The following is a 25,460-nucleotide window of genomic DNA, read 5'->3' as shown; positions in this document are numbered from 1 at the left end:
CAGCAGGTTGTGGGTTTGAATCCCGATCCGCCTAGGTGCCACTGAGGTGCCAGTGAGCAAAAGCACCGTTCCCACACACTGCTCCCCGGGTGCGTGTCATGGCTGCCCACTGCTCACCAAGGGTGATGGTAAATATAGAGGAAACATTTCACTGCGTGCTGTGCTGCAGTGTTTCACAATTACAATCACTTCACTTTCATTCAATTAACTAGCTGTAGAAAATCATTTATAATGTTTTGTGTAGGAAATAAATATCATTACAACATTTCTGCAGAACATCTTTAAGATGTTAACCCAGTTCAAGTTCTCTGAAAAGGCCCTTCTATATAATTTTCATGTTCATTGATTTAGATAACCTTACATGAGTTATCCTCTGGCAGTTCATCACCTTTTGAGCTTATTCATTCGATGTGGACGACTTGAATTTCAGTAAATTCTGTTTAATGATATCTTTAAAATAACCTCAATATACCTCTGTATTCTGAAGAAAGTCGATCCTGAAGTGAATCGTTTGGTGTGAATCATTCCCCAGCAGATTCGACTTTACTTGTTCACCCAAAAGAGCCGTTCGCCGGCCGGCCGCCCGGCAGACCTGCTGCGGGGACACGGGACGTGGGTCGCGGTTTATTGTTCGGGCCTGTAGAGGAGCAGCAGGCGAGGGTCTTACTCGGGTAAGTGTCGAACCGGACTGATATATTTGAGTGTGACTGTGGATTAAAGTCGTTTATAAGCCGTACTGACACCGTCGTTCTCGCCGCCAATGAACGAGTCCGTCATCTTTTGTTCGCGAGTGAGCGGCGTGTTGTAGAAACTGCTACATCGGCGAGGCCATTCAAATTGTACGTTTTACATGAAAACGACGTGTTTACCATGCTCAGAATGCTTCAATGTTCGTTTAGAAAATGCAGTGAGTAGAGTAGTAATTGCTGCAGTTTGTATTGTATTATTACAATCGAATTACTTTTCAGTTTTCCCTTACAGCAAATGATTGTTCAGTGTGTTGGTGGGCATTTTTAATACATCAGGCTCATCACATCTCATTCGCATCTGAACTCATGACAGTCTGACCGGTATTCTCCTCACCAACAGTCCTCATGTCTGCTTTAGCCAGTCGATGAAGATCTTCGCGGAGCATGCTTCCCCACTCGCCAAACTTCCAGCCTGGCCATTTGGCGCACACCTTCTCAGCCTAGCAGCTTGGCGTTTGGAGGAAGAATGGTGGGCCTGCTTGGTGTGTTGGTCTCCATGCTGGCATCCTGTGTGGCCATACACATGGAGGGTGCAGGGAGCCACAGCATGTTTACATGTGAAGCCATCACCATCAGGATGTGCCAGGGTCTCACCTACAACTCCACCTTCATGCCCAACCTGCTGAACCACTACGACCAGCAGACTGCTGCTCTTGCCATGGAGGTAAGGAGATGTTCATACATCCATATTCACTCCAACTAAGGCAGAAACCAAGTTAAACCCAAATTGAATTTCAGTCCTCAAGTACAAGAAATATTAAGATGCAATTATTACACATAATATTGTCTATAAATGAAGAGTTCACAAAGCAAAATTAAAGATAAAATGAAGCATGAAAAAATGCAAGTACAATTACTGAACTGAATAAAACCAACCCTAAATTAAAATGTTGTATTGAAACTTTTTATTATGAGTATTCATACATCTTTAAATGCTGCTTTATTAGCAATTATTAGCAAATAATTAGAAAGGCAATAATATGTGTACCTCAGATACATGAATAATGAAGTAAAGTATTGGAATCATTTTTGATTCGTTTGAACCATTTGGGTTCAGGAATGTCAGATGAACTGTAAAAATGAGCATTTTTCTGTTTTGAAGGCACAAAGATAGACATTTTTTAGACATTTTGAACATTTTGTTGTATGGAGTTTTGGACGTTTTGTTGTATGCAGTTTGTCTAGTCTAAGATGCTTTATGTATGTCAGCTCGTTTGAACATGCTTAGTCGTTCTAGAGCTCTAATCTGCTTCATCTCATCCTGCTCCCTCATGCTCGGATGGGTAGATGATTCGGTAATGGGCGGATGGCTGGATGGGCGCCCTGCCTCTGATGAGACTGAGCCTGAGTTTCTGTGCCATCTGTTCCTCAGCCTCCTGCTGCATGTGTGGAGAAAACATCAGGCGTTATGTAACGCTGAGCTGCAACTGCACACTAACCTTCCATTTCATTCATGTACTGGGAATAAGATGTTGAAAATATTCATATAAAAATGCAGATTTGGCATTACCCAGAATTATTAATTACAGTGTAAAGTGTACAGCCATGTTCACTCATGAATTTGGTCCTAATTTTTCATCTGATGTTCAATTCCTAATTACAAAAGTATCTGACCTCTGAAACCTTCACACACTGACATGTTTACAGCGATCATACGCCATGCCACCCCCAGTTTTACCAGACCTTATCATCATGGATGACCTGACTCAAAAGTCGTCCTCCGTATAACCTGACGGGAGAACTGGGAATCTCTGATCTGAATCTCTGCTGTGTTTGCTGGGTAGTCATCTTTTGTTGAGGAGCTGAATTTATTCCCCGGGTGCCTGTCATGGCTGGCCACTGCTCACTAAGGGTGATGGTTAAATACAGAGGACACATTTTATCATGTGCTGCACTGCAGTGTTTCACAATGATAATCACTTCACTTTCACCTTAAATGCAGACTTTATCTACTATGAAAATCCACACTTAAAAAAAACCCCTGTCTGTGGGCTATGATATTCCTGTATTATTAGAAATAATCATCATGCACAGATACATGCATTTGGCATTTTTAGTCAATGTTGCCATTATTGTAAAATGGTGGGAAAATGACAATAACCCAAAGTTGCAATACTGGCACACAATGCCTCATATTAATCAGCAAGGGAAATGAATGTGTTTTTTTTGTCATAACCATTAGATTATAAAATAGAAATAATATGGTTGTTGATATGGTGTTTATTTACAATTCTCCAGTTCCTAAACATAATTGTTTAGAAGTATGATGGTGAATTAATATGATTTAGAATATAATATGATGGTATCTCTTTATGTAACTACATGTAGAATATTGAAAAACAGCCAGTTCCATTCTGTGTGCAAAAATCTGCGCACAGAATATTAATGGCGCGCATCTCTGTACTCAGAATATTAATGCAGTGTCTGAAATGGCATGCTTAGCTAGCAGGCTATGTGAAGCCACGTCCCATCAGGCTTCATTCCCAGTATTCTGTTCTTATCAACCTCCTCCATGTCTTCAGCTTTTGTCCTCCTCCCTTCTCTCTCTCCTGGTCTCTCCTCCCCCCTCCCCATTGCAAGGTGCAGTGGTTGCTGTGGTAACAGCTTTCATTTGTGTGGTTACAAAAGAGCGGGCTTTCCTTCCCCCAGAAGGTGGTCCTGGTGCTGCACTCTGACCTCAGAGAAACAGAGACACTCCCAGAAAATGTGCCATTGATGCACCGCTGGTTGCCATGACAGTCACTCTGGAAATGTAGGCAATGGGGGAGGATAAGGGGATAAAAATGGGGGATACATTTCTATCTGTATGTCTGTCTATCTATGTAGTTATCTATCTAAACTGAAAATGGAGTTTGGTCTATTATATAAAGCAAATGTCCTGTAATGGACAGGTTTTATTAATTAATTCATACAATTACTAGTAAATTAAGAGAATTGTTTGCAAACACTGTATGCATATTACGATAATATTGCAGCAAATCTTTATATTAGTGAATTCTGTAATTACACTGGTATTTCACCTCTTGACTTGTTGACTTGATGATCTCAGCTCTGGAAGCACAAGCCCGGCCCTAACACTGTTCCTAAAAGCTCAGCAGCAGCTGTTGTTGTTAAGGGATTTACCTGAAATGATCAAAAATCATGACTGAAATGTGGCTGAAAAGCCACATTATGGGCTTGTAAGGAGTAATATTCCCTCTTGAAAGGCAACAACCCTGGAACAATGTTCTGCCGAGACTGTAATCTCATTCCCTAATTCTGTCATTTTGCCTTTAAATGGCTGTAATTTGCCCTCAGACGCTGTGGCAGTTTTGTGCGCAGATTTAACATGAGGTGCTCTGCGTCAGTGGTTGAGGCCGATTCAATTACAGGCTAGCGGTTCAAACAGCTTCCACCTGAGTTCCCAGCTTTTTTAAAGTGAAGTGATTGTCATTGTGATACACAGCAGTACAGCACACGGTGCACACAACGAAATGTGTCCTCTGCATTTTATCCCATCACCCATGGTGAGCAGTGGGCAGCCATGACAGGCGCTTTATAAAAGTCCCAATTTACTGTAGTAATTGTCTATGAGATATTTAAGTATATAGGATCAGAATCAGAATATCGTTATTGTCATTGTAACAAGTACAACAAAATTAGGTGCAGTCCCTGATTAGGAGAGGCATCTATAAATAATAAGAATGAATTTATAAAAAACTGATATAATACCAAATATAAAACTAAATATAACATTTAAATGTAGGAAAAGGTCGACAAACAATAAATCATAAGCCAGGCAGGAAATAAAACTGCACTGAAGATGGATCAGGTCCCAAGAAAAGATTGAAACATTTAGATACTTTGTGTCATGGTGTGTGTTGTGACTGGTGGACGACTGAGTACCCTATTGAACAGAGTGCAGCCAGGGTGGGCTTTTAAACGTTTTTTTAACCAGTGCACTGCAACAGTTTGATTAAACAGATTAATATATCAGCAGTAATATAAAACTACAAGTAGAATCATTATTTGCTACGCATATCTCAGTTTGCAGATTTGCATGAATCCAGTATAACATGCTACATTTTCTTCTGCATATTTCAGTGACACTCTTTACATATACCTCATGGGCATGTTGATATAAGATTGGATATACAATAGAAAGTTATTCCGTTTAAAAATGGCATTGACAGTGTTAATAATTTTTTGGGGCATGTCACAACTTTTCTGTAGTTTATTGTGAGATGAATCTGCAAACACGGGTAAATGTTGACTGCCCTCAAACTTAAATGGGTAAATGTTGACTGCCCTCAAACTCTGAATTATGGAAGTATCTAAAATGATAAAAGTTGTGAGTTATTTTGTTTTTCTTTGTGTTTTTCCTGGAAACCATTCTTAATAAATGGCTTTTAATTGAGCTCACCCCCGACACTCCTTCCCCGTCCCCATTACAGTTACAAAGACAGCCCTCTGTTGGGGGGCTGTGTACTGTCTGGTCCTGGGTGGAGCTCTTTTTTCCCTCCCCAATGGGGGTGGAAGGCCGGGATTTACATATTAAAGGCCTGTCCTGCGGCTGCCTCTGTATTTCCAGCCCTCCACTACTTCCCTTCTCTTCACCCAGCTGAAAATACACAGGATCAGCTCCATATTTTAAGGACAGGACTGGCAGTTGTCTTATGAGGGGTATGACCTCAGGGGGCTGGGTTACTGTCCTTTTAGAACAATACCCAACCCTCCCCCATGTCTTTTGTTTTGCAGGAGTTGCTGGGTAAAAGGGATGGGGTCATGTTCAGATTTCATCTGGGTTTCCTTGTTCTAATACTGCTGAGGAGACCGACATAAAGCACAGAAACAGACTCAGATTTTATTTGTCACATACACCATCATACTTGATACAACAGGCAGTGAAATGGCCAACCTAAAAACTGTGTGTGTGTGTATAAAGATAGTCACAGTTGTGGGTATTAAGATACAGTGCTTAATTATTCTGATTGTAATTAGTCTGGATCAGCCAAACAGGGCAGAGGGTTTTATTGAATTCTAAAAAAAAGCTCCTTTTAGACATGAAGTTCCATCCTGAACTCATGAACCATTAATTGGACTTAAGGTTTTTTGTCTCCTTCTGTGCCTCCAGCCCTTCCACCCCATGGTGAACCTGCAGTGCTCAGCAGACCTGCGCCCGTTCCTGTGTGCCCTCTACGCACCAGTCTGCACCGAGTACGGCCGCGTCACGCTCCCCTGCCGACGCCTTTGCCAGCGTGCTCGGCGGGACTGCTACAAGCTCATGGACATATTCGGTGTCAGCTGGCCAGAGGAGATGGAGTGTAACCGGTCAGTCTGCAGTCTATCATTCCCAACCATGATTCTGCGGTTGCAGATGTTCACCACACGCTTTACTACAGCACAAAGAAAAAGCATTAATCATATCAATCTTTACTTGTGTAAATAATTGCAGTAATTAATGTGTTTAGCAATGTTTAGAGACATTGTGCAATGACAGAGAGAGAAAGAAAGAACCAACGACACAATGGACTAATTCATCTGTTTTGTGCCCTCGAACACATTTATGGATTTGTTTGTGTGAATATTTTGGGTTGGTAGACACAGGGATAAATTATTGGCCAAAGGCACATGTCTCAGCAGACCCAGTTAAATAGTCAAATATCCCTGTGAAATTTCCCTTCCGACAGGGACATTCCAGCTTCCAGAATAGTAGGGGTGGTAGTTAGTAGACTGTACGTTGCTCTGGATAAGGGCATCTGATAAATGCCTGGACATCGACAGGATGTTCCAGTTGGCTGTGATACGCCACCAAGGAAGGCGCTGTAACAAATTTATTGTGATTCAGGACTAAAAAAAAAAGGGAACAGGGAAAGGAAAGGCTAACTCACCGAGGGAACACACCCATTTTCACACATTAGGGCAGTGGTGGCCTAGCGGTTAAGGAAGCAGCCCCTGTAATCTGAGGTGCAACAGAGCAAAGCACTGCCCCCACACATTGCTCCCCGGGCACCTGTCATGGCTGCCCACTGCTCACTCGGGGTGATGGGTTAAATGCAGAGGACAAATTTCACTGTGTGCACCGTGTGCTGTGCTGCTGTGTATCACAAGTGACAATCACTTCACTTTTACATTGCGAAGGAGCGGCAACACACTCCACTTACACATACCTGATTCACATCATCACCGACAAAACATGAGGGCGAGGGCCGCTCGGGCCATAACACATGCACGCCATTTTGGCCGGTTCGGGATTCGAATGGGCAATCTTTTGATTACGGGTCCACTATCACTGATCATGAAACCTTGGTTAAACAAAATGACCAAAAAAAAAATCTAATGTTTGTAGAGTTTATTATGCAGCCTCAGATCAGCAACCTAATATGGACAATGTAAAACTTAAACATTTTTAATAATACATAAAATGCATTACTACACCTTAGTAGTAGGGTATATCAGGGGTCTCATTTATAACCATGCACAAAACGGGACCTAAAAGATGCATCCGCCTCTTCCTATGAACGTTGTGATCTATACAAAACAAATTTGACTGCTGAATGTGACCGTGGATGAGCAACAACGTGAGTGGCACATTGTGCATATATAATAATTCCTTGTGCTAGTGAGTAATACACCATAAATCCCTGGTATAAGAGACTTAATATGAACATATTTCTGTTACACGTTCCCTTGACGAGGTCTGATAAAATGGTTATAGGAGAAGAATGCTGAGAATATTATTTTTTATTATAAGGCCTTGTAACTGGGAGATTCTAAATGAGATATGCACAGTATAATTGAAAAGATAACATGAATTAGATTTAAGTAATGACACTTTACAGCAACGCCTTCTCTACAGTTAACCTGAGAAATGTGATTTCAATTCTAGCCCTAGTATGTTTTGGTTTTGGTCTTGGCATCGGTCTCGACCAACCTTGGTCTTGGTCTTGCCTTAGTGTGTCTTGGTCTTGATCTTGGTACCCTCAAGTCTCTGCAGTGTCTTGGTCTTTATACCCTCCAGTCTCGGTTTAGGTAATCTTGACTACAACACTACTGTACTATCCAAGTTTAAGTAAGAGAACATGGAATCTCGGCTCGATCAGCTGTGACAGACACAAGCAAACTTTTTTGTAATGGTCTCGCCTACTTATCATGACTGGAACAACAAGGAAAAAAATATTTATAGTGGTAAATAAAAAAAAAAAAGTCAGTCAAAATTGAGGCCAAAGCAGCGTGTTTCGCTTTGTTCAGCATGTTTTTCAGCATCATTCAGTAGTGTGGGTTCTTCAGCATCACTCAGTAATGTGGGTTCTTCATCTTCTGATGTGTTCATGTCGCTAGTGTAGTGTGAGCAGTCAGGTCGCATAGGACCGTACAGTGTGTGCACATAAATCATGAGCTTTATCTTTTTTTGCATGCAATTTATTTGTACAGTTTGAGCTGGGTGTTTACCCCACGACAGAAAAACAACAGAAAAGCGGTACTTGTCAGGTTGAGTCGGGTCAGGCACTGTTGGGTCTGTTCTTTTTGTTTGTCACTCCAATACTGTGACCACCTACAAGCACATCTGTTTCAGTTCCAGAAAGATTTCTCTTCTTTACTTTTCCTCTCTGCGCCCATGATGCCGTTTTTTTTTTCAGGTTTACATCAGAGACTTTAATATTTTTTTTGTCAGATTTCCAGACTGTGACGATCCCTACCCTCGGCCTGTGGACCTGCTCTCCACCAGCTTGAGCACAGAAGAGTCACCCATGTCGGTGCAGCGGGACTATGGCTTCTGGTGCCCCCGTGAGCTGAAGGTGGAGCCAGAGCTGGGCTACTCCTTCCTGGGCGTGCGGGACTGCTCCCCACCCTGCCCCAACATGTTCTTCCGAAGGGACGAGCTGCTGTTTGCACGCTATTTCATCGGGGTGGTGTCCATCGTCTGTCTCTCTGCCACGCTGTTTACCTTCCTCACATTTCTCATTGACGTGGCTCGTTTCCGCTACCCAGAAAGGCCAATCATCTTCTACGCAGTCTGCTACATGATGGTCTCGCTGGTCTACTTCCTGGGTTTCCTTCTAGATGACCGCGTGGCCTGCAACGCCGCCAGCCCTGGGCGATTCCGAGCCGCCACCATCACACAGGGCTCTCACAACAAGGCCTGCACGCTGCTCTTCATGGCCCTCTACTTCTTCACCATGGCTGGCAGTGTGTGGTGGGTGGTTCTCACCATAACCTGGTTCCTGGCTGCCGTGCCCAAGTGGGGGAGCGAGGCCATCGAGAAGAAGGCGCTGCTCTTCCACGTGGCTGCCTGGGGCGTCCCTGGCACCCTCACCATCACCCTCATGGCTATGAATAAAGTGGAGGGCGATGGGATCAGCGGTGTGTGTTTTGTGGGGCTCTATGACCTTCATGCTCTGTGGTGGTTCCTGCTGGCTCCACTCTGTGTGAATGTGCTAGTGGGCGTGGTGCTGCTGCTGGCCGGGATCGCTGCACTGAACCGGGTCCGGATGGAGATTCCACTGGAGAAGGAGAACCAGGACAAGCTGGTCAAGTTCATGATCCGCATCGGCGTGTTCTCTGTGCTCTACCTGGCTCCGCTGCTCACTGTCATAGGCTGTTACCTGTACGAGCAGAGCTCCAGGCCAGTTTGGGAAACCACCTGGGTGACAGAGCATTGCCGTGACTACCACATCCCCTGTCCCTTTCAGGTGGGCTTATTTCCTGCATTTTATTGGGAAGATCAGGTTCCAGGCCGAGCTTGGTGATGTGCTGATTTATATAATAGTTTATTTAATGCAGCACATATTGAGTTGCAGATGTTGCACTTGGCTTCTGGCATCACTTCATCTTAGTGTTAGTTTGGACAGATATTTTAAAATGGTCTCAAAATCAATGAATACAACTTCTCATAGCAGCACTTTCAAGTGAATGAATATTAATATACAGTCATATAAAAAGCATGATTTTTACTTTTAACAAAAAACAGGTGTTACTGGGGTGTTTTTGTACAAAGATTTTTAGTGAAGCAGTACATATTTGTTTATGAAATTTAAATAAAAAGTGTGGAAATGTGGATACCCTTGTAATTTTGCAGATTTGAATGCATCTAACTGCTCAATGCTGATTATTTGCAACATGGATGGATTTGCTTGTTAAGCCTGCCATACTGTGCAGAGCCACTCAAACATTAAGCACCGCAGACTGACAACAATGAATAAAATATATCAGTAGGCCGGAGTTGTCATTAACGAAGAGAGACAGCCGTGAGATGGTGAGCCTCCGGCAAAGTAGAGCTGCAGTCCGCACGTATCTCATCTTCAAATATAGAACAGAGACGTACAGAGGAAATACCAACATGGTCCTATGAACAATATATAATATGCATAGGAACCCTCTGAGCCCACTCACACAAATTTGGTTTGCTTTCAACCATTATCTTTGCAGTGAGAACGAGGAGACGTGTTGGTAGAAACTAAACCTCGTTCTGATGAACCAAGTTTATCTCAACATTCGAATGCAGGAGTGGACAACCAGAAAAAAGCTCACACTATTGTAAAGAAATTGACCGTTAACACAATCACTGTTCACCACCCACATAATCCCACCACATCATATGTCTTCATTATTTCAGTTGAAATGAAACTACAATCCATTTGTAATTAATATTATAATCAAGCTCGCCTCCATCCTGGTTTTTGAGCCAGCTATGCTTTCCATTTCTGTTGGGGATACAGGTGCTGCAGTCCAGTCGGCCAGACCTCACCCTCTTCCTCCTCAAGTATCTGATGCTGTTGGTGGTGGGAATTCCATCGGTGTTCTGGGTGGGCAGCAAGAAGACCTGCTTCGAGTGGGCAAGCTTCTTTCATGGCCACCGGAGAAAAGAGTGAGTTGATCTTCACTGTGACTGAACTGGGGGGGTAAGAAGATGTGATCTACCTTACAGATGGTCCAGCTCCATCCAGGGCAGATCAGGGACGGCCATGTCCCTGTATTTTGCTGAGAGAGAATTGCTGGTGTCTTCCTCTTGTAAGTCGCTTTGGATAAAAGCGTCTGCAAAATAAAGTAAAGTATTTGTTAACTTGTTATAAGCCTCATGATAAGTACAATTAGTTTGTGTAGAATTAGCAAAAAATCCTCAGTCAAGTTCTAAAACTTGCAAACTGGGAAATATATATGTATATATATGTGTGTGTGTATATATATATATATATGTGTGTGTGTGTGTGTGTGTGTTTGTGTTTAAAATAGAACATAATGCATTGTGGGATGGTGCACTTGTCCCAGTGGTCTTCTGTGTATTAATTTGGAGTGAGAAATAAGAATATAAGTATTAGTAGCGCTAGTGAGGCTGGCACCAACAGCAGGAAATACCTCATGTAGGAGTGAAAAGGAGCTGGACAGGGATTTGATTTATGTTGTGTCTAGATTTCTAGTCATGAACGGTTAAAATGTATGTAGTGTGGTGCAGAGGTGGTGAAACCGGTGCCTTCTCTGCACTAACATCCCCATCTCTCCATCCTGAATTAGTGCAATAACCCAGCCATCTCCAACACCCGACTCCACCCACTCCTCCCTGCTCCTCCCCTGCCCCGCCCCCTCTGTTTTCCCTCTACCCCTCCCCTCCCTCTCTCTGGTCCTCAGCAGTGTGGTGAACGGCAGCCGGCAGGTTCTACAGGAGCCTGACTTCTCCCAGCTGCTGCTGCGTGAGCCAGTGGCCCCCGTGGCCAGGAAGTCGCGGGGGACGTCCACACAGGGGACGTCAACTCATGCCTCATCCACGCACCTGGCCATGCTGGACGAGCCGCCCAGCCGCAGCACCAGCCATGCGGGTAGCATCCGCAGTAAGAGTGCCAGTTGCCACGGCAGCCTGCACCACTCCCGAGACGGCAGGTATTTTATTTCTGAAACTGATCATTGATTGCACGATTCATTCTTGTACTGCAGATTTAGAACAAGTAAAGAGACCATTGTGGACAAAGAGGCGGAGCATCGCACTTTGAATGGGGTGAATTGTGGCTTCCTGGCATGGTGTAGAAAACTTTTCAATCAAATCTATCTGTGAACAATCAGCCCATTTAACACAAAAAGAATGCATCTGCATTAACAGCGTTCATTTATTTTTATATTTAAAATGAATTGCAGCAATTTGTACATTTTGACCGCCTCAATTATTACACAAGACCATTTCTATGCATGAGTTCATTTATAAAAGAACACAAAAGAGTGGTGGTATGACACATTCATAATCTGCCGGTATAATTGTGTGCTCACTCTAACCACATAGAGCAAAAAGCTGCACATGAGTTTTCCTGCCAATTTCAGACATTTCTCTATAAGAAGCGATGCTTAATTGACAAATAAAATTGCAGGCAGAATTTGCTTTGCCTGCTCTGCTTCTTCTGTTAGGTGGATTGGCAAATTGTTGGAATGGTGTGCGTCCTACGGCGGCGTGGTAGCCAGCACAAGGAGAGTCCGGCCACAATCCTCCATTAAGCACAAAGATTCTACATAAGCTCAGATTTAGACCTTTTGCACACTAATTCTTCAAAAAGAAACAAGGAAAAGTCAGGCTAGTCATGGACTGGATTCTTGCTTCTGCAACCATAAAACTCAGATATTATCACATCTTATTTTTATTGATGTTTAGTCAGAGATTTAGCTGAATTTTTTCAGAAATGTTTTTGGAACCACAGTAACAGACTTTTTCACGGCAGGTACACGGCCTGCAGCTTCCGAGGAGCAGAAGAGCATCTTCCGTATGGTAGCCTGCCCCGCCTCCACGACCAAGCCAACCACTGCAGCGCCAATCGTCTAGACAGCCAATCACGGCACAATAGCACCCAGCGCCTTGACAGTCGCCACAGCAGTATACGGGACCTTAGCAACACCACACAAGCTGTCCAGATCACCCCAGGCAACGGTATCCACTGCGTGGTGGAGGAGGATGGAGCCATGGCTTGAGCGTCGAAGAGCGATCAGGATAGGAACAGCAAGGAAGGTTCTCCAAGAATCGTTCCATTTCATGGACCGTGGCCTGCACAGCCTGGTTCTAAACAGAAGTGGTGCATGAAACTGCGTCTGGTTTAGCCACAGCACAAATTCCACAGGCTTTGCTGGACATGTTCTAGTAAGAAGTCAGTGAGAGAAACAAACTCTGGAATAAGTATCCTGTATGTTTCGGACTTCGAAGGGAAGCAGTTTATGTGCATAGGTGTGATCCGTACTGCTAAACAGTCCAATAATTTGATTGGAGTTAGCTTGTAGGGATGAAACTGAATAAAAGTAGGATAGACTGCGTGCATTTTGGACTAAATGGACCACTGTTCCTCTTGATTCGAATCTGAGTGTAGGAGACTGGTTAGCACTGACATCTGTTATGTTGAAAGTGTCTAGATGTAATTTCCTGTGTGAAATTGAAAATAAAATCCTTTTTACTAATGTGTTGTATTTAATACACTTTAGTAAGGTAAATCCAAAGACCAGCTGAAGACATGTTGCACTGAACGGCAAGATTCCTGGGTGGTAGTGACATCTTGTGTTGTATGGGTGTCAACTCCACCAGTTGTAGCTACACCTCCTTATATACATATCACAATATACACTAACACTAATACATCTTTTAATATTGAGTAAGTACAAATTTGCCACCTGAACCTCACTGACTGGTTGAGGCATGGATTCCACTAGACTGCAGTCAGGGAATAATTACGTTTATGCCAGTACTCAAATTTTCAAAGTATCACATTGGTTGAATGTGACCTGCTACTGTTCTTCTACTTGTAGATGTTGACCTGGCCTCAATTCTCCAGATCTCAATCCAACCGGGCATCTGTGGCATGTTTTAAATGAAGGCTCCACTCATCTTGCCAGACAAGATGGATCTGCTACTGACTGCTTGGTGCAAGATATGATGCTATGGTTAATTTTAATTAATGACACTGAAGAGATGCCAAATACGTAACAGCCCTCCATTTTATTGAATTACACTGGAGTCAGGTTAATATAATATGTTCTCCACATGTTCATGGTGGCCAGTCTATACAGTTTATGACCTCATACCTTAAATATTTCTGTGCAAAAAAAGAACCAAAAATCTACATCACCTGTAGTGAGGATCCTTATAAAAAAAATCCCAAGATGTAGAGTTAAAAAAAAGCTCAGAACCCAAAACAAACATGGAACCATAGAATTGATTACACCCGGTGACATGCAAAACTGTACAAATTATTACAAAGCATAAAAAAAATATATGAGACATGACAGAGTGGTACTGAATTAAAGAGAAGATTGGGTGAAATGCAAAGGCAATGTTTAAGAGTGCATGGAGTCGTTGCCTCCTGACAGAGTGGCTTTATCAGTAAACCCTCTGGATCCTGAACATGCAGGGACGTATGAATATGATACCCAACTGATATCAACTGATGTTGCAGGTAGCCACCTGTCAACAGGGATGAAAGAACGGTCCAAATTTCTGTACCCACGGTAAAGTAGAAATCGGGTGTTGGGGCTGGAGCTGGACCTTCAAGCCCTTAAATTTGGCTATTGGGAGAAAACAGTTTAGTGGATGTTCACTAATGAACCCTTTAGGCACTGGTGCGATCAGAAGTTACATTTACTCATGCTACTGCTGGGCAGAATTACAATCCTCAGTTTAAAGAAAGCAAGAAAAAGCAAACATTCCTCCCTTTGATGTTATTCCTCACAAAACTTGACAAAAGAAAGATCTGAAAAGGAACTGAAGAAACACATGGAATGGATAATTCACAAGTTTGTTTTCTGTTGCATTTCAGTGAGTGCGACCTTCCTATGACTCCATATTCAATAATCCAACCCTTCATCAGTAGAAAAGCACAAAAAGTACAATTCCTCAAAAAATCTGGAAACGTTGGATATGCAGCGTACGTATCATCGAAAGGATTGTAGAGAACAAATGAGGGACAGACAGGCAAGAGAACATGTGCAAGTTTCAACTTCAAAAGAAAGACAAAATGTCATGCATTAAATAAGAAAAAGCCTAAAATACATCAATAAAAATAAAGGGTTTACAGTGTCCTTCGTATGATCACACTACCCAAACATTCCCAAAAAAGAATGAGCCATTTCTCCCATTTTCTAGTCCTATAGAATGTCCTTAATATATTATACTCTACATGTAACCTATGTACATTATTTGTGAGATGGATTTCTGTGTGTTTATTGGTCAGATAGAAGGACTGGTTGAAACTGGTCCCAGTATAGTGGGTGTGTCCCTACAACTCTAAAAGTGGAGAAGCAGGCGGGGCGACGGGGTTATTGGGTCGTTTAGCTGCGCTATTGCTGAGGAAGAAAACGCTGAGTGCAAATGAACACACACATTGGTTCTGTGTTTGTGGGCTGATCTAAAACAGCATAATAAATAAATGTATTCCCCACCCCACCCCAGATGCCAACAGTCATCGTCTGTTTGAAAGTCTGCACTCATGGCAGGTTTGTGGGAATGGGAACATTGGCTGTCCTTTCTCCAGTGCCCCCACCCTCATCCACAGCAGCGAGAGAGTGGAGTGGGTGGATGAGGACGGGCTGTTCAGGAGAATAGTGCCGGTAAAGGCAGCCAGGTGAGGCGGGCATGAGGCTCTGGCAGGATGTCCTGTCCCTCATGTGTCCCAGCCCATGCGATCTGTGCTCTCCAGCGAGAGGGACTTGGTCTTGTGTGGGGAAGCGGGGCTTGGCGGGCTGCTGAATGTGGAGCTGTTGGAGGCAGTGGAGTGACGTGGTGAGTCAGAGTCCTGTGGGTGGAGAGTGAAGAAGGTCCAGAACATCAGTTACATGAACATGTCAGGTCTTTCCAACAACGTTCATGCACCACAATACTGTAATGGTGAATTAAAGGGGATATAAAGAAAAATAACGTTCCAGTGTGCTGCCACATAAAAAATGTTCTGCTCTGAATTTCTGAGCCAACTTCTAGACAAAGATGGAAATAAAGAAAGAAAGCTTGATCACAGCTCCAGTAACCAAGGCGACGGAGATTCTGCTGCATTTAAACTATGGTTAGGAAGCATATCGATAGAACAGAATTTGAACATTTACAGTAATCAATTTGTATATCCTGAATATTGAACAATCGACGAGTCTGATGAAGAATGTGGTGTAATTAATCAACAACCAAGATCAATAAATATTAGTAGAACTAATTGCTTATCATAAGGTATCACTGTTGTACAGATTTAGTATATTTTAGAATATTTTGACAAAATATCTGAATATTTTTTAGATTATAGGGTCCAGTTAGTCTAGAACTGGGTCTTCTGCAGCTTCTACATCTGGACACTTTTTGGATGCACTAACAACATTCACATTTCCAGCATTTACCAGATGCCCTTATCCAGAGTGCCTTACGATCAGTAATTACAGGGACAGCCCCCCTGGAGACACTCAGGGTTCAGTGTCCTGCTCAGGGACACAATGGTAGTAAATGGTGTTTGAACCTGGGACTTTGTGGTCGTCTGTCTAACCCACTAGACCAACAGTGCTCAGAGCTACACCTCAGCCTGCTGAGGGCTCTTATTGGTTGCCATTGATGGACATGAGAACTGGCCGCTGGGAGGGCCGGGTAGTGGTGTTGGTTGAGAGAGGAAGGTGTGGTTGTGGTTTCACCCAGGGAAGGAGGGGGCTGGGATGGCAGATGCAGATGACTGGGACAAGAACAAATGTGGGCCTGTATTGCTGGTGTTTGTGGCTTTTTCACATTACCTTCATTTTACTAAGCAGGGTCCTTAAAGCCCTTTTCAGATCGGGGGTCTTCTCAGAGGGCGAAACCGCCTGCCACTGGAGAGGAGAGTTAAGACTTTCAGATCTGCTGTGTGAGTTTGGGGCACATGCTGAAGGACTATAAGGGTGGGTTTGGTGTTTTGAGCTGAGGCTGGACATTGTGGGTGATGGACCAGAAGGGCGAAAGAAATTTGTGGTGAGAACCACTTCAAGCTTTGGGGAAGCTAGAGATGGGATAAGACCAGCCTGGGAATATGGAACACAACACCCATACCTGGGAGCTGTTGATGATCCATTCTGCCATTTTTGAGCAAACAATCACCCATTTTCAACAGGCTTTGTAAAACCAGCAATAATTAAAAAATGTTACAGGTCTAAGGTCTCAATTCAAGTCTAGTGTCATTGTACTTTTACAATTGAAAACTCTTTTGAGTTGGCAATAAAAGATGCCACAGAAATGTTTTCCTTCGCCCTGTTTAGACTTTTGTCTGTCACCAGACCTGCTTTTACATACCTGTACAATTTGGAAAGAAACAAGTTTGGATGTCTCATAAATATGTAGATAAGCAACTTAAATGCTACAATTTAGCAGATTAGATCAGAGGTCACAGGTCAGATGGGATTTAAGGTGTAGGGTCCATAAAAAACACTATAAAGACCACATCAGCAAGTGTGGACAAAATGACAGAACTGGTCACAATAGAGCAAGACAGGGTCTTGCTTGGTCAAGCGTCATGAGTCCAGCCAGTGTAGGAATGCTTCCAGATCAACTAAGCAGGATATCTTGAATCACAGCTTCATGAAATGCAGGATGATCAGTGCCACTGAAGCAATGTCAATTTGCAAAACTCCTTTTTTGGTGAGGGGATGACGTTTAATCTACAGGACAATGAGGAGTGGAATATGTACAAGACATTTTCATGCTAATGTGGGTTTCCTATTATGCTGTGGATACCTGCATGCTAATGGCCAATAACTCACCTCTCGGTCAAACTGGGACAGCGGCATATCGCCAACATCCATGCCACCACCCGAAGACAGCGAACTCTCGGAGGGGGATGTCATTGTCTGGCGCTTGGAGCTGTAACTGCTGCCTGATAGTTCCCTCCTCAGTGCACTGCCATTCTGGGAGTTTGAGCCTGCAGAAGAAATGGCAAAATAAAACAAGGAGAACAAAGAAAGGTGTTAGTAACCTAGTGAGTAACACACTCGCCTGTGAACCAGAAGACCCAGGTTCAAATCCCACTTGTGTCCATTGTGTCCCTGAGCAAGACACTTAACCCTAAGTTGCTGCAGAGGTGGACTGTCCCTGTAACTACTGATTGAATCTCGCTCGCGATAAGGGCATCTGATAAATGCTGTAAATGCAAATGTAGAAACAGGCTAGTAGACTAATAGAATAAAAGTTCTATCTATATATTCCATTTTCATTATAATCACTCATTCACTATCCACTACTGCTTATTTTAATCACAGCTCAGTGTAGGGTGTAATCACACAGACACAAAATTCATTCTCAACCACCATTCTTTGCCAATTCCCAGAGCAACCCGGAGGAAACCTGATCCAGGATACTAACTATAACCTTGGAGGTCATGATGCTAACACCAGTTTAGGTAGTGAGTAGCGGTGGTAGCGAGACAGATGACACTCATTTTGTAAAATGGTTTCCTCCCTCCCGCATGACTGCTTATTTGCTGGCTCAGACCCAGTCAGATACTCACGTATGCCCAGGCCACTGCTGGCACTCATGGACCGGCCCGGTTCTGTGCGGTTCTTTGCAATAGAGGGTATGCTGACTGAGCCACTGAATGATCGGTTCTCCTGAGTACGCACATTCTGTAGATTTCACATACAGCAAATCAAACACATCCTTTTACAATTGTGGTCCAATACAAAAAATGAGATGCAGACGTCATATGCAGTATATTTGGCCCCTGCCTAACTGCCTGTCTGGGATGGTTACCATGGGTAAGTCCTTAAGGATCTGGATTCCATCTCCAGGGCCCATATGAGCAACGTGGTTGAAGTTGGTGGGATTGGAGATTAGTTTATTCCTCATCTCAGGATCCCGTAGCATCTCTCTGTTGGCAACACAGATACACACGGTCACTGCTCTGTCTAAACTGGTCATAGTGCATAAGAGAGAAAAATATGAGACATTCTCAGTTTGTATGAGAGTGTGTGTGTGTGTGTGTGTGTGTATATACCTCCTCTGCTGCAGCCTCTCCTCTTCAGGCACCCTGAAGGAGTAACGTCTTTTGTTGTTCATACTGCGCACCATCTGCTTCCTGCTGTTGTCACTTACCACAGGGACAACCAGCTCATCCCCCTCTGGAAAAAAAAATTAATAAATGAATCCAAAAAAAAATTTCCATTTTACATTTGTTGTTCCATCTTGACATTCTATCTGCATTCCAGGGGAAGTTAAGCATTTAACCCAAACTAAAACATGAAATATAATCTCCATGGTGTGGTGAGTTTGAACCCCGGCCCGCCTCTAACTAGGACGAGCTCTGGCAGCCGCAACCCTGATTAAGATTACGTGGTTAAGGATAGTGAAGTGATAGTGGGTGAGGGATTATTTCCAGTCCTGCTTCTCAGTCCAGATGGAATGCTCATACCAGCCATCTTGTTTCTGAAGTAAATAAGTCGCACCGTCTCCAAGCCCAGCAGGTTCAGAGAACCATCAGCATTCAGCGGCCGAACCTGCATATGTACATAAACAACAAAAATGAATTTAAAACATTGAAATATTAATTTACAAAATTACAATACTGTAAAGGAATTGTTCACAAAAGACAAATATAACCTTCTTAAGTGGGATGGTTTGGATCCACTCCATGCTGTTGACATCAAAGACGTCAACAGCATTTTCACTGTAGACTGACATGTAGGGGGCATTATAGCCTGCAAGACGGGGGTCAGACTCAGCGTTACACATCAGGACTCAGTATGTCCCTATAAATTTCCCAAATTAACACATTGCTCAACATTCTACTTCTAGTCTGCTCCCCACTTATTCTTACTAATAATCAAGGCTCCATATTTCATAAATTAACATCCCTCAACATTCTATTCCTGTTAATATATTCAATATTACACCCCACGTATTCTCCCTACTAATAAATGCTGCAGATTTAATAAATTAACATATCCCTCAACATTCTATTGCTGCTAATATATTCAATATTACACCCCACTTGTTATTTCTTCAGTGGTTTATCGATGAAGCATCAACCCATTTAAAAAAGCTCCCACCAGCAAGAGAGCGCGACCCATCATTCCGAACCTGCTCCTTACACACTCTGCCTAGCACTGGGTCGTACCAAGTCCACAGTACTTCCAGTAAACCAACAAAGCCCACAAGAGTAAAGGGGCTAGACTTCACTTCCATTTCTTTTTTATTTGCACATTGCATGAAAAATATAAATAGCTTCTTAGATAGCCCCTTTACAATGCAGGATGGGAGTGTGCACATGGTGTAGGATGCAGGGAATGGATTTGGGACCGGGCCCCCACCCTGTAACTCACAGCAGGCAGTTGGCACGGCGGGCCACATGAGCTCCTGCTGGCGCGAGCGTCGGCCATGAGAGTCCACGTAAACACCCAAGGAGCTGAAGCAGAGGAGCAGCTCCTTGTTGGAGATTTCCACTGCACAGAGAGTGTCCAGTCCCAGCTTGGCCACAAAGGCCAGGGTGTGGTCCTCCGGGTGGAGCAGAGGGACTGGCAGTGCCTCCGTGTGCACGCTGTAGCGCGAGAAGCCCGATTGGTAGCCCACGCATAGGCGCTCACCCTGGAAGGACATCCACTGCACAGAACCTGGAGCCTGAAGTGAGGAGAAGGACAGCTTCGTCTGTCTGCTGGTCCTTATAATTTGAAGATTTTAACTGTATTCTCACAGTAATGAGCTGAAACTGAGCAACTGTCCTAAAAAAAAGTACATTCACATTTTCATATTCCAAACAAACGAACAAACAACAAAACACCGACAACAGAATACTCACCAATAAGGGCTGGGCAATTACACAAGTACTATCTTAGAAAATTCAGCACAATCTCAGATTGTCCATTAATTATTATAAATCTACTTTAAGTTAATATTATTATAATATTAATACCAGAATTAGCACTGTCTAAATACATTGTTTCTAAAGAAATTAATATATAAATAAAAGTTACTCGGTACTTGAGTAGTTTTATCTCTACATACTTTTAAAAGTGAAGTGATTGTCATTGTACACTAACTTGAATAATTTTTCAGAGGACTACTTTTACTTGCACTTTATTATTATTTTGGAGTAATGCTACTCTATGTATCATATTTGATCACTTGGTGTTCAGTTCAGATACTGATCACTTGGTGTTCAGTTGTGTATAACTGTGAGTGTCAGTGCGTTCATGTTTGATAATGCATGTTGAGTAGTGGTGGTTAGGGATGTGTGATAACACTGAGTTCCTTTCTGAACCAAGTAAAATTCTGGTTGTTAATGACGATACTGATCCGATAACGATACTTTATATAATAACATAATTGTCATAGACTGGATGAATAGGATGCTTTCACTTTAAGTCGAAGTAGCAGACCCTTGAAGAATTTGAAAATCTGTATCTGTGATTTGATTCAGCAACCTAATTAAAGTTCTATACATTGTGAATAGAGTCAGTGAGCAGAGCAGCCTACGCATTTCTACAGCCGATTTTATATACACACACACACACACACACACACACACATTATGTGTATGTGTGTATATATATATATACACACACACACACACACACACACACACACACACACACACACACACCTGAACCCAATCGAGATCATTTGGGGTGAGCTGGACCGCAGAGTGAAGGCAAAGGGGCCAACAAGTGCTAAACACCAGTTGTGTGTGAAGGTGTGTCCAAACGTTTGGCCTGTACTTTGTGCTACATCCACCCATAAGCATCACTCACCTGGATCTCTCGTACTCTGCGATGGCGAGCTTTGCTCTTGTTGAGCTCGTAACAGATGACCTGTCTCTTAATGGCAACACAAAGACAGGTGAGGGCGCCATTCCGCAGCGTTCCTGACACAAGCAGCTGGCAGCCTTTGGTCTCAGGTATCTTGTGCGCATCCACCTCCTGGCCGTCCAGTGCTGCCACAGGATAGAGACGCACGTGGCGGTTGCGGCCCGAAATGATGGCCAGCAGCTGTTCTGAGGGGATGAGGCTGATGTGATGCACCTTCTTGTTGTCCCCAACTCGCATTATTTCTACAACGAGTTACAGAAGACGGTCAGGATACAATATTGCTGAGTTTGACATAACGCGAACCTTTAAACATGTGGACAATAACAAGACAGCTGCCTCCTGCACTATTTTCCTAGGACTATGACATTTACATTTACATTTACAGCATTTATCAGACGCCCTTATCCAGAGCGACTTACAATCAGTAGTTACAGGGACAGTCTCCCTGGAGCAACTTAGGGTTAAGTGTCTTGCTCAGGGACACAATGGTAGTAAGTGGGATTCGAACCCGGCGAGTGTGTTACCCACTAGGCTACTAACACCCTGATCATCCCAGAGTAATTCCACGGTGAACAGGGGAGGGTGGGTTCTCAAAGCAGAGCCCTTGCAGTGTTTCTTTCTTTTTCAGGGAGAAGTTGTGTTTGTACTATTTACTGCAGAAGCTGGAATAAAATGCAGAAAGTAGTCCCCCTATCTGAGTAAGAAATTTCCAGCTAATACAGAATTGCAGCAATCTGACTGTATACTGTGGCAAATAAAACCTGAATATATACATGAAATGAAGAGCAGGTAGATTTTAAATTAATTAATGCTTTTGAATTCATGCATAGGTATGAGTTATATTGCAAGGTACATTTGCCATGATTAGAATATTTTGAACATATCAAAAATGTATTGGTCTCTAACCATCTTTGGTCACATGGATGACAAACAGGCCTTCCTCATTGCCAAGTGCAACCCGCTCATGATCTAAGGAACAAACACAGGTTGTAAGTCCATGTCACCACAAGAAAAATCAGCAATAAATATGGTTTATTAAAAAAAATTGTCATCGTACCTATGATGGCAGCTGACTGCGTAGTCTTAATGAGGGGCAGGGAACTGTCATACGCCTCCTTGGGCACGTAAACAAAGCGTTCTTTCAGCTTATTCTTCTTAAGAATGCGGTGCAGCTCATTCAAGAGCCCCACCCACTTGTTCCGCTCGTGGTCGCTGTCAGCGAGGATGAGGATGGAGGTCTTCTGAGAGGCGGAGGCTGACATCTGGGAAGCTGTAACCTGAAAACAAGAGGTAGATTTGGTAGACATTTCAATTAGGCCTTATCTTTAGCACTGATGCAGATGCACTTACTCTGAATATGCAAGGAACATCTTTGCGGTTGGCGTGGATGACATCAGATGCCAAAACCGAGCTGACAGAGAATTCCTCATCCCTGAAAAAAGCAGAGGAAATGCTATGGATGTGTGCATGTACCAGGGAAGGATACAGACATGACTGCTGCTTCCCTCACCTCATGTCAATGATCTGGCTGACCACCACACCAGCCTGGATAGCTTTTCCCTCACCCAACTCATAAAGGAAGAGCTTAAAGTCACAAACCACGGCAAGTGCCCGCTGCCAACCCTTCTTGACCCCAGTAGGCTTGGGGACCTAGTATAGAGAAAGAATATTTCACTCTTCATCCTTGTAGGCCAGTTATTAGACTGATTGTAAGTCGCTCTGGATAAGGGTGTCTGATAGATGCTGTAAATGTAAATGTAAATCTGGAACATGAACTGGCTGTGACTGCATTCACTCATTTTCTACATTCAGTGGGTATGGAAAGTATTCCCTTATATTGCAGCCACTGAGTCACTGGACATGTAAACATATCATCATTTTGAAGATGTGGAACATTATTTTCAATTAGGCAAGGAATTAAGTGACATGTCACAAACATCACAACTTACTCGTACATGGCCCTCATATGCAGTGCCAATGCCCCTGTGTGGGTCAATCCCCAGTGGTCCCTTGGTCTGGTCAGGGGACACTGGGCACACAGCTGGAGCTTTGTCCGCACAGGTTACATGACATGAGAAGTTACATACTGCAGATCAAAAGAACAGATAAAATACAGACTATGACACAAAATATTCATTGAATTCATTCTCTTTATTGCATCTATATACTGGACTGGTTGTTTAATATTCTTTCCATTTCTAAGCTATCTGGTACTCAAGTCTGGGAACCAGTGATCATGCATTATTTACCTATGAACAACATATTTAATGAATATGAAACAGAAAAACAAAATTCTCTAATTTTACCTGACCAAAAAGCAGAATTTCCATGACCTTCCATATACAGAAAAGGGCATTTAAAGTGGTTATAGAATTCAAAACTGCATTTAGGTCATTGTTGTTGAATATCGGCAGCTTGGCCTCAACTCCATCTCTGACAACCTCTACATCTTTTATTTTATCATTTTGGGTGAGCCAGTCTTAAATATCTTGAAATGTACACTTGCCTGGCATGTTTTGTAAGTTAGTAAGCGTAAGGACATATGTCGACACAGACTTCCAGGCAGGGAAAGTCAGGGACTTTGAGAATTTGAGTGCCATGTCAGGGAATTATCAGGGACTTATCAGTGGCCAGTGGCCCAGTATTCCGTTACCTTCACATGTGCAGCCCTGCCGAATAAGGCCCACCATGAGCGAGGTGCACTGACTGCACTTGGTGGGTGTGGTGAACGACTTGACCACAAATTGGTGTGCCTTTGGCTGTGGGGCAGAGATGCAGATTACAACAAAGCACAATAATTGGGATTTATTTTTCAGCTAGCAAAGGTATGCTGTGCAACAGACTCTTGAAGGTGTCTTCTGCAGCAGTGAGAAGAGTGTCAGTACCTTGGAAGAGGAATGGCCAAGGCTGCTATACCCAGAGCGCATAGTGGGAGTCTGGACTCCATGTGAGGGATGGTCTATCAACTGCACAGAGAGGAGAGAGTGAACCTCAGGAGAAGCCCAACACAGGCTAATGCAAAAAATAAGTGTGGTAAAAATGTGGTTTCATATTTTTCACATTGTGAAACCAATACATGTGAATTTTCCAGAGCAGTGTGTTTGTGTCTAAAATAAATGTAAAGGGAATTGGGAACAAGTCGCAAAAAATATGAATATATAGAGTAGTATGTAGAGTAGTTATTAATTATTATAAAGATTCAGAGCAGTACCTCAATAGGCTCCATGTCGCTGGCTGTGGAAGGTGATCGTGAACGAGACACGCAGCGGGACTTAAAGTCCTGATCTCGGGATGGTGTGTTGGATGGGGTGAAGTCAATGGAGTCAACCTAGATAAAGAATCAGAGGACATTTCATTATGAATTAGATTAATTAATGACAAGAAAGGAAGAATCAGATCAGAAAACTTTATTAATCGGGGAGGAAATTGCTAATTGATTGCTTATACTGTTATTGACAATGAGAGTGTGTGTGTGTGTGTGTGTGTGTGTGTGTGTGTGTGTGTGTGTGTGCGTGTGAAACAGTGAAGAAACAGTAGAATAAAAGAACACACCACCATGATCCAGTACCATATACCATAATAGCATGTAGAGAAAGACTGAAGACACAAATACAGGACATTCCTATTAAAATACGATCAACGATCAGCAACAGTAAGGACATCTGGCCGACAGATGTCCTTCAGAACCCAGAAAAGGAGGAAAATGCTGCTTACACGTCTGCCTTTGCTCCCTGGCCCAACAGATGGTGAGCACTTCAAGTCATGAAAAAATAGATTAAAAAAAAGAATCAAGTCAATAATGATAACCACTAATCAATGCTTCTAAACATATGACACTTCGTATTAAAAAAGGAATTACTCTAAGGGGTCAACTTCAATGAGACACAGGAGAATTTCAGGGGTCAGGGTGGTATTTTCTTCCTGCAACAACTGATCCAAAGTCAGTACTGAGAATAATAATCTTGTGGGTGGTTGTGTAAG

At 43.0% G+C, this 25,460-nt stretch overlaps 2 protein-coding genes across 7 annotated transcripts in view; one reads left to right on the top strand and one right to left on the bottom strand.

The window, feature by feature from the left end:
* Nucleotides 1-557: 557 nt before the first annotated feature.
* Nucleotides 558-13,151, top strand: fzd3a (frizzled class receptor 3a). Of its 4 annotated transcripts, none has more exons than XM_028953623.1 (7): nucleotides 558-671; nucleotides 1,090-1,413; nucleotides 5,863-6,059; nucleotides 8,404-9,421; nucleotides 10,448-10,596; nucleotides 11,355-11,603; nucleotides 12,428-13,151. In XM_028953623.1, exons 2-7 carry the CDS (start codon nucleotides 1,216-1,218, stop codon nucleotides 12,672-12,674), a joined length of 2,058 nt encoding a protein of 685 aa, XP_028809456.1. In that variant the 5' UTR covers nucleotides 558-671; nucleotides 1,090-1,215; the 3' UTR covers nucleotides 12,675-13,151. The 4 variants fall into 4 exon arrangements, with proteins under 4 accessions (XP_028809456.1, XP_028809457.1, XP_028809454.1 ...); XM_028953624.1 differs by having other exon boundaries at nucleotides 11,358-11,603; nucleotides 12,428-12,674; XM_028953621.1 differs by having other exon boundaries at nucleotides 584-671; nucleotides 1,108-1,413; nucleotides 12,428-12,674.
* Nucleotides 13,152-13,667: 516 nt separating this feature from the next.
* The window catches only part of cdc42bpab (CDC42 binding protein kinase alpha (DMPK-like) b), a 45,166-nt gene continuing 33,373 nt past the window's right edge, over nucleotides 13,668-25,460 (bottom strand). Inside the window, exons 22-40 of one of the 3 annotated variants that reach the window (XM_028953618.1) lie at nucleotides 25,194-25,232; nucleotides 24,691-24,807; nucleotides 24,365-24,445; nucleotides 24,133-24,238; nucleotides 23,429-23,565; nucleotides 22,990-23,129; nucleotides 22,830-22,911; nucleotides 22,537-22,756; nucleotides 22,386-22,448; nucleotides 21,423-21,721; nucleotides 19,998-20,292; nucleotides 19,276-19,373; nucleotides 19,088-19,172; nucleotides 18,674-18,797; nucleotides 18,430-18,547; nucleotides 18,188-18,302; nucleotides 17,445-17,602; nucleotides 16,446-16,520; nucleotides 13,668-15,478 (exon numbers count right to left, since the gene is read on the bottom strand). In XM_028953618.1, coding sequence (XP_028809451.1) covers nucleotides 15,347-15,478; nucleotides 16,446-16,520; nucleotides 17,445-17,602; nucleotides 18,188-18,302; nucleotides 18,430-18,547; nucleotides 18,674-18,797; nucleotides 19,088-19,172; nucleotides 19,276-19,373; nucleotides 19,998-20,292; nucleotides 21,423-21,721; nucleotides 22,386-22,448; nucleotides 22,537-22,756; nucleotides 22,830-22,911; nucleotides 22,990-23,129; nucleotides 23,429-23,565; nucleotides 24,133-24,238; nucleotides 24,365-24,445; nucleotides 24,691-24,807; nucleotides 25,194-25,232 — 2,484 coding nt within the window. In that variant the 3' untranslated portion in view covers nucleotides 13,668-15,346. The remainder of the gene's footprint in view (nucleotides 15,479-16,445; nucleotides 16,521-17,444; nucleotides 17,603-18,187; nucleotides 18,303-18,429; nucleotides 18,548-18,673; nucleotides 18,798-19,087; nucleotides 19,173-19,275; nucleotides 19,374-19,997; nucleotides 20,293-21,422; nucleotides 21,722-22,385; nucleotides 22,449-22,536; nucleotides 22,757-22,829; nucleotides 22,912-22,989; nucleotides 23,130-23,428; nucleotides 23,566-24,132; nucleotides 24,239-24,364; nucleotides 24,446-24,690; nucleotides 24,808-25,193; nucleotides 25,233-25,460) is intronic. The other 2 variants (XM_028953620.1, XM_028953619.1) reach the window with 2 other exon arrangements.

This window comes from Denticeps clupeoides, chromosome 14 (assembly GCF_900700375.1).
Source record: "Denticeps clupeoides chromosome 14, fDenClu1.1, whole genome shotgun sequence".
Classification (NCBI taxonomy): Eukaryota; Metazoa; Chordata; class Actinopteri; order Clupeiformes; family Denticipitidae; genus Denticeps; species Denticeps clupeoides.
Note: the sequence above shows the minus strand (reverse complement) of the source record. Positions and strands in the feature narration are given on the sequence as shown.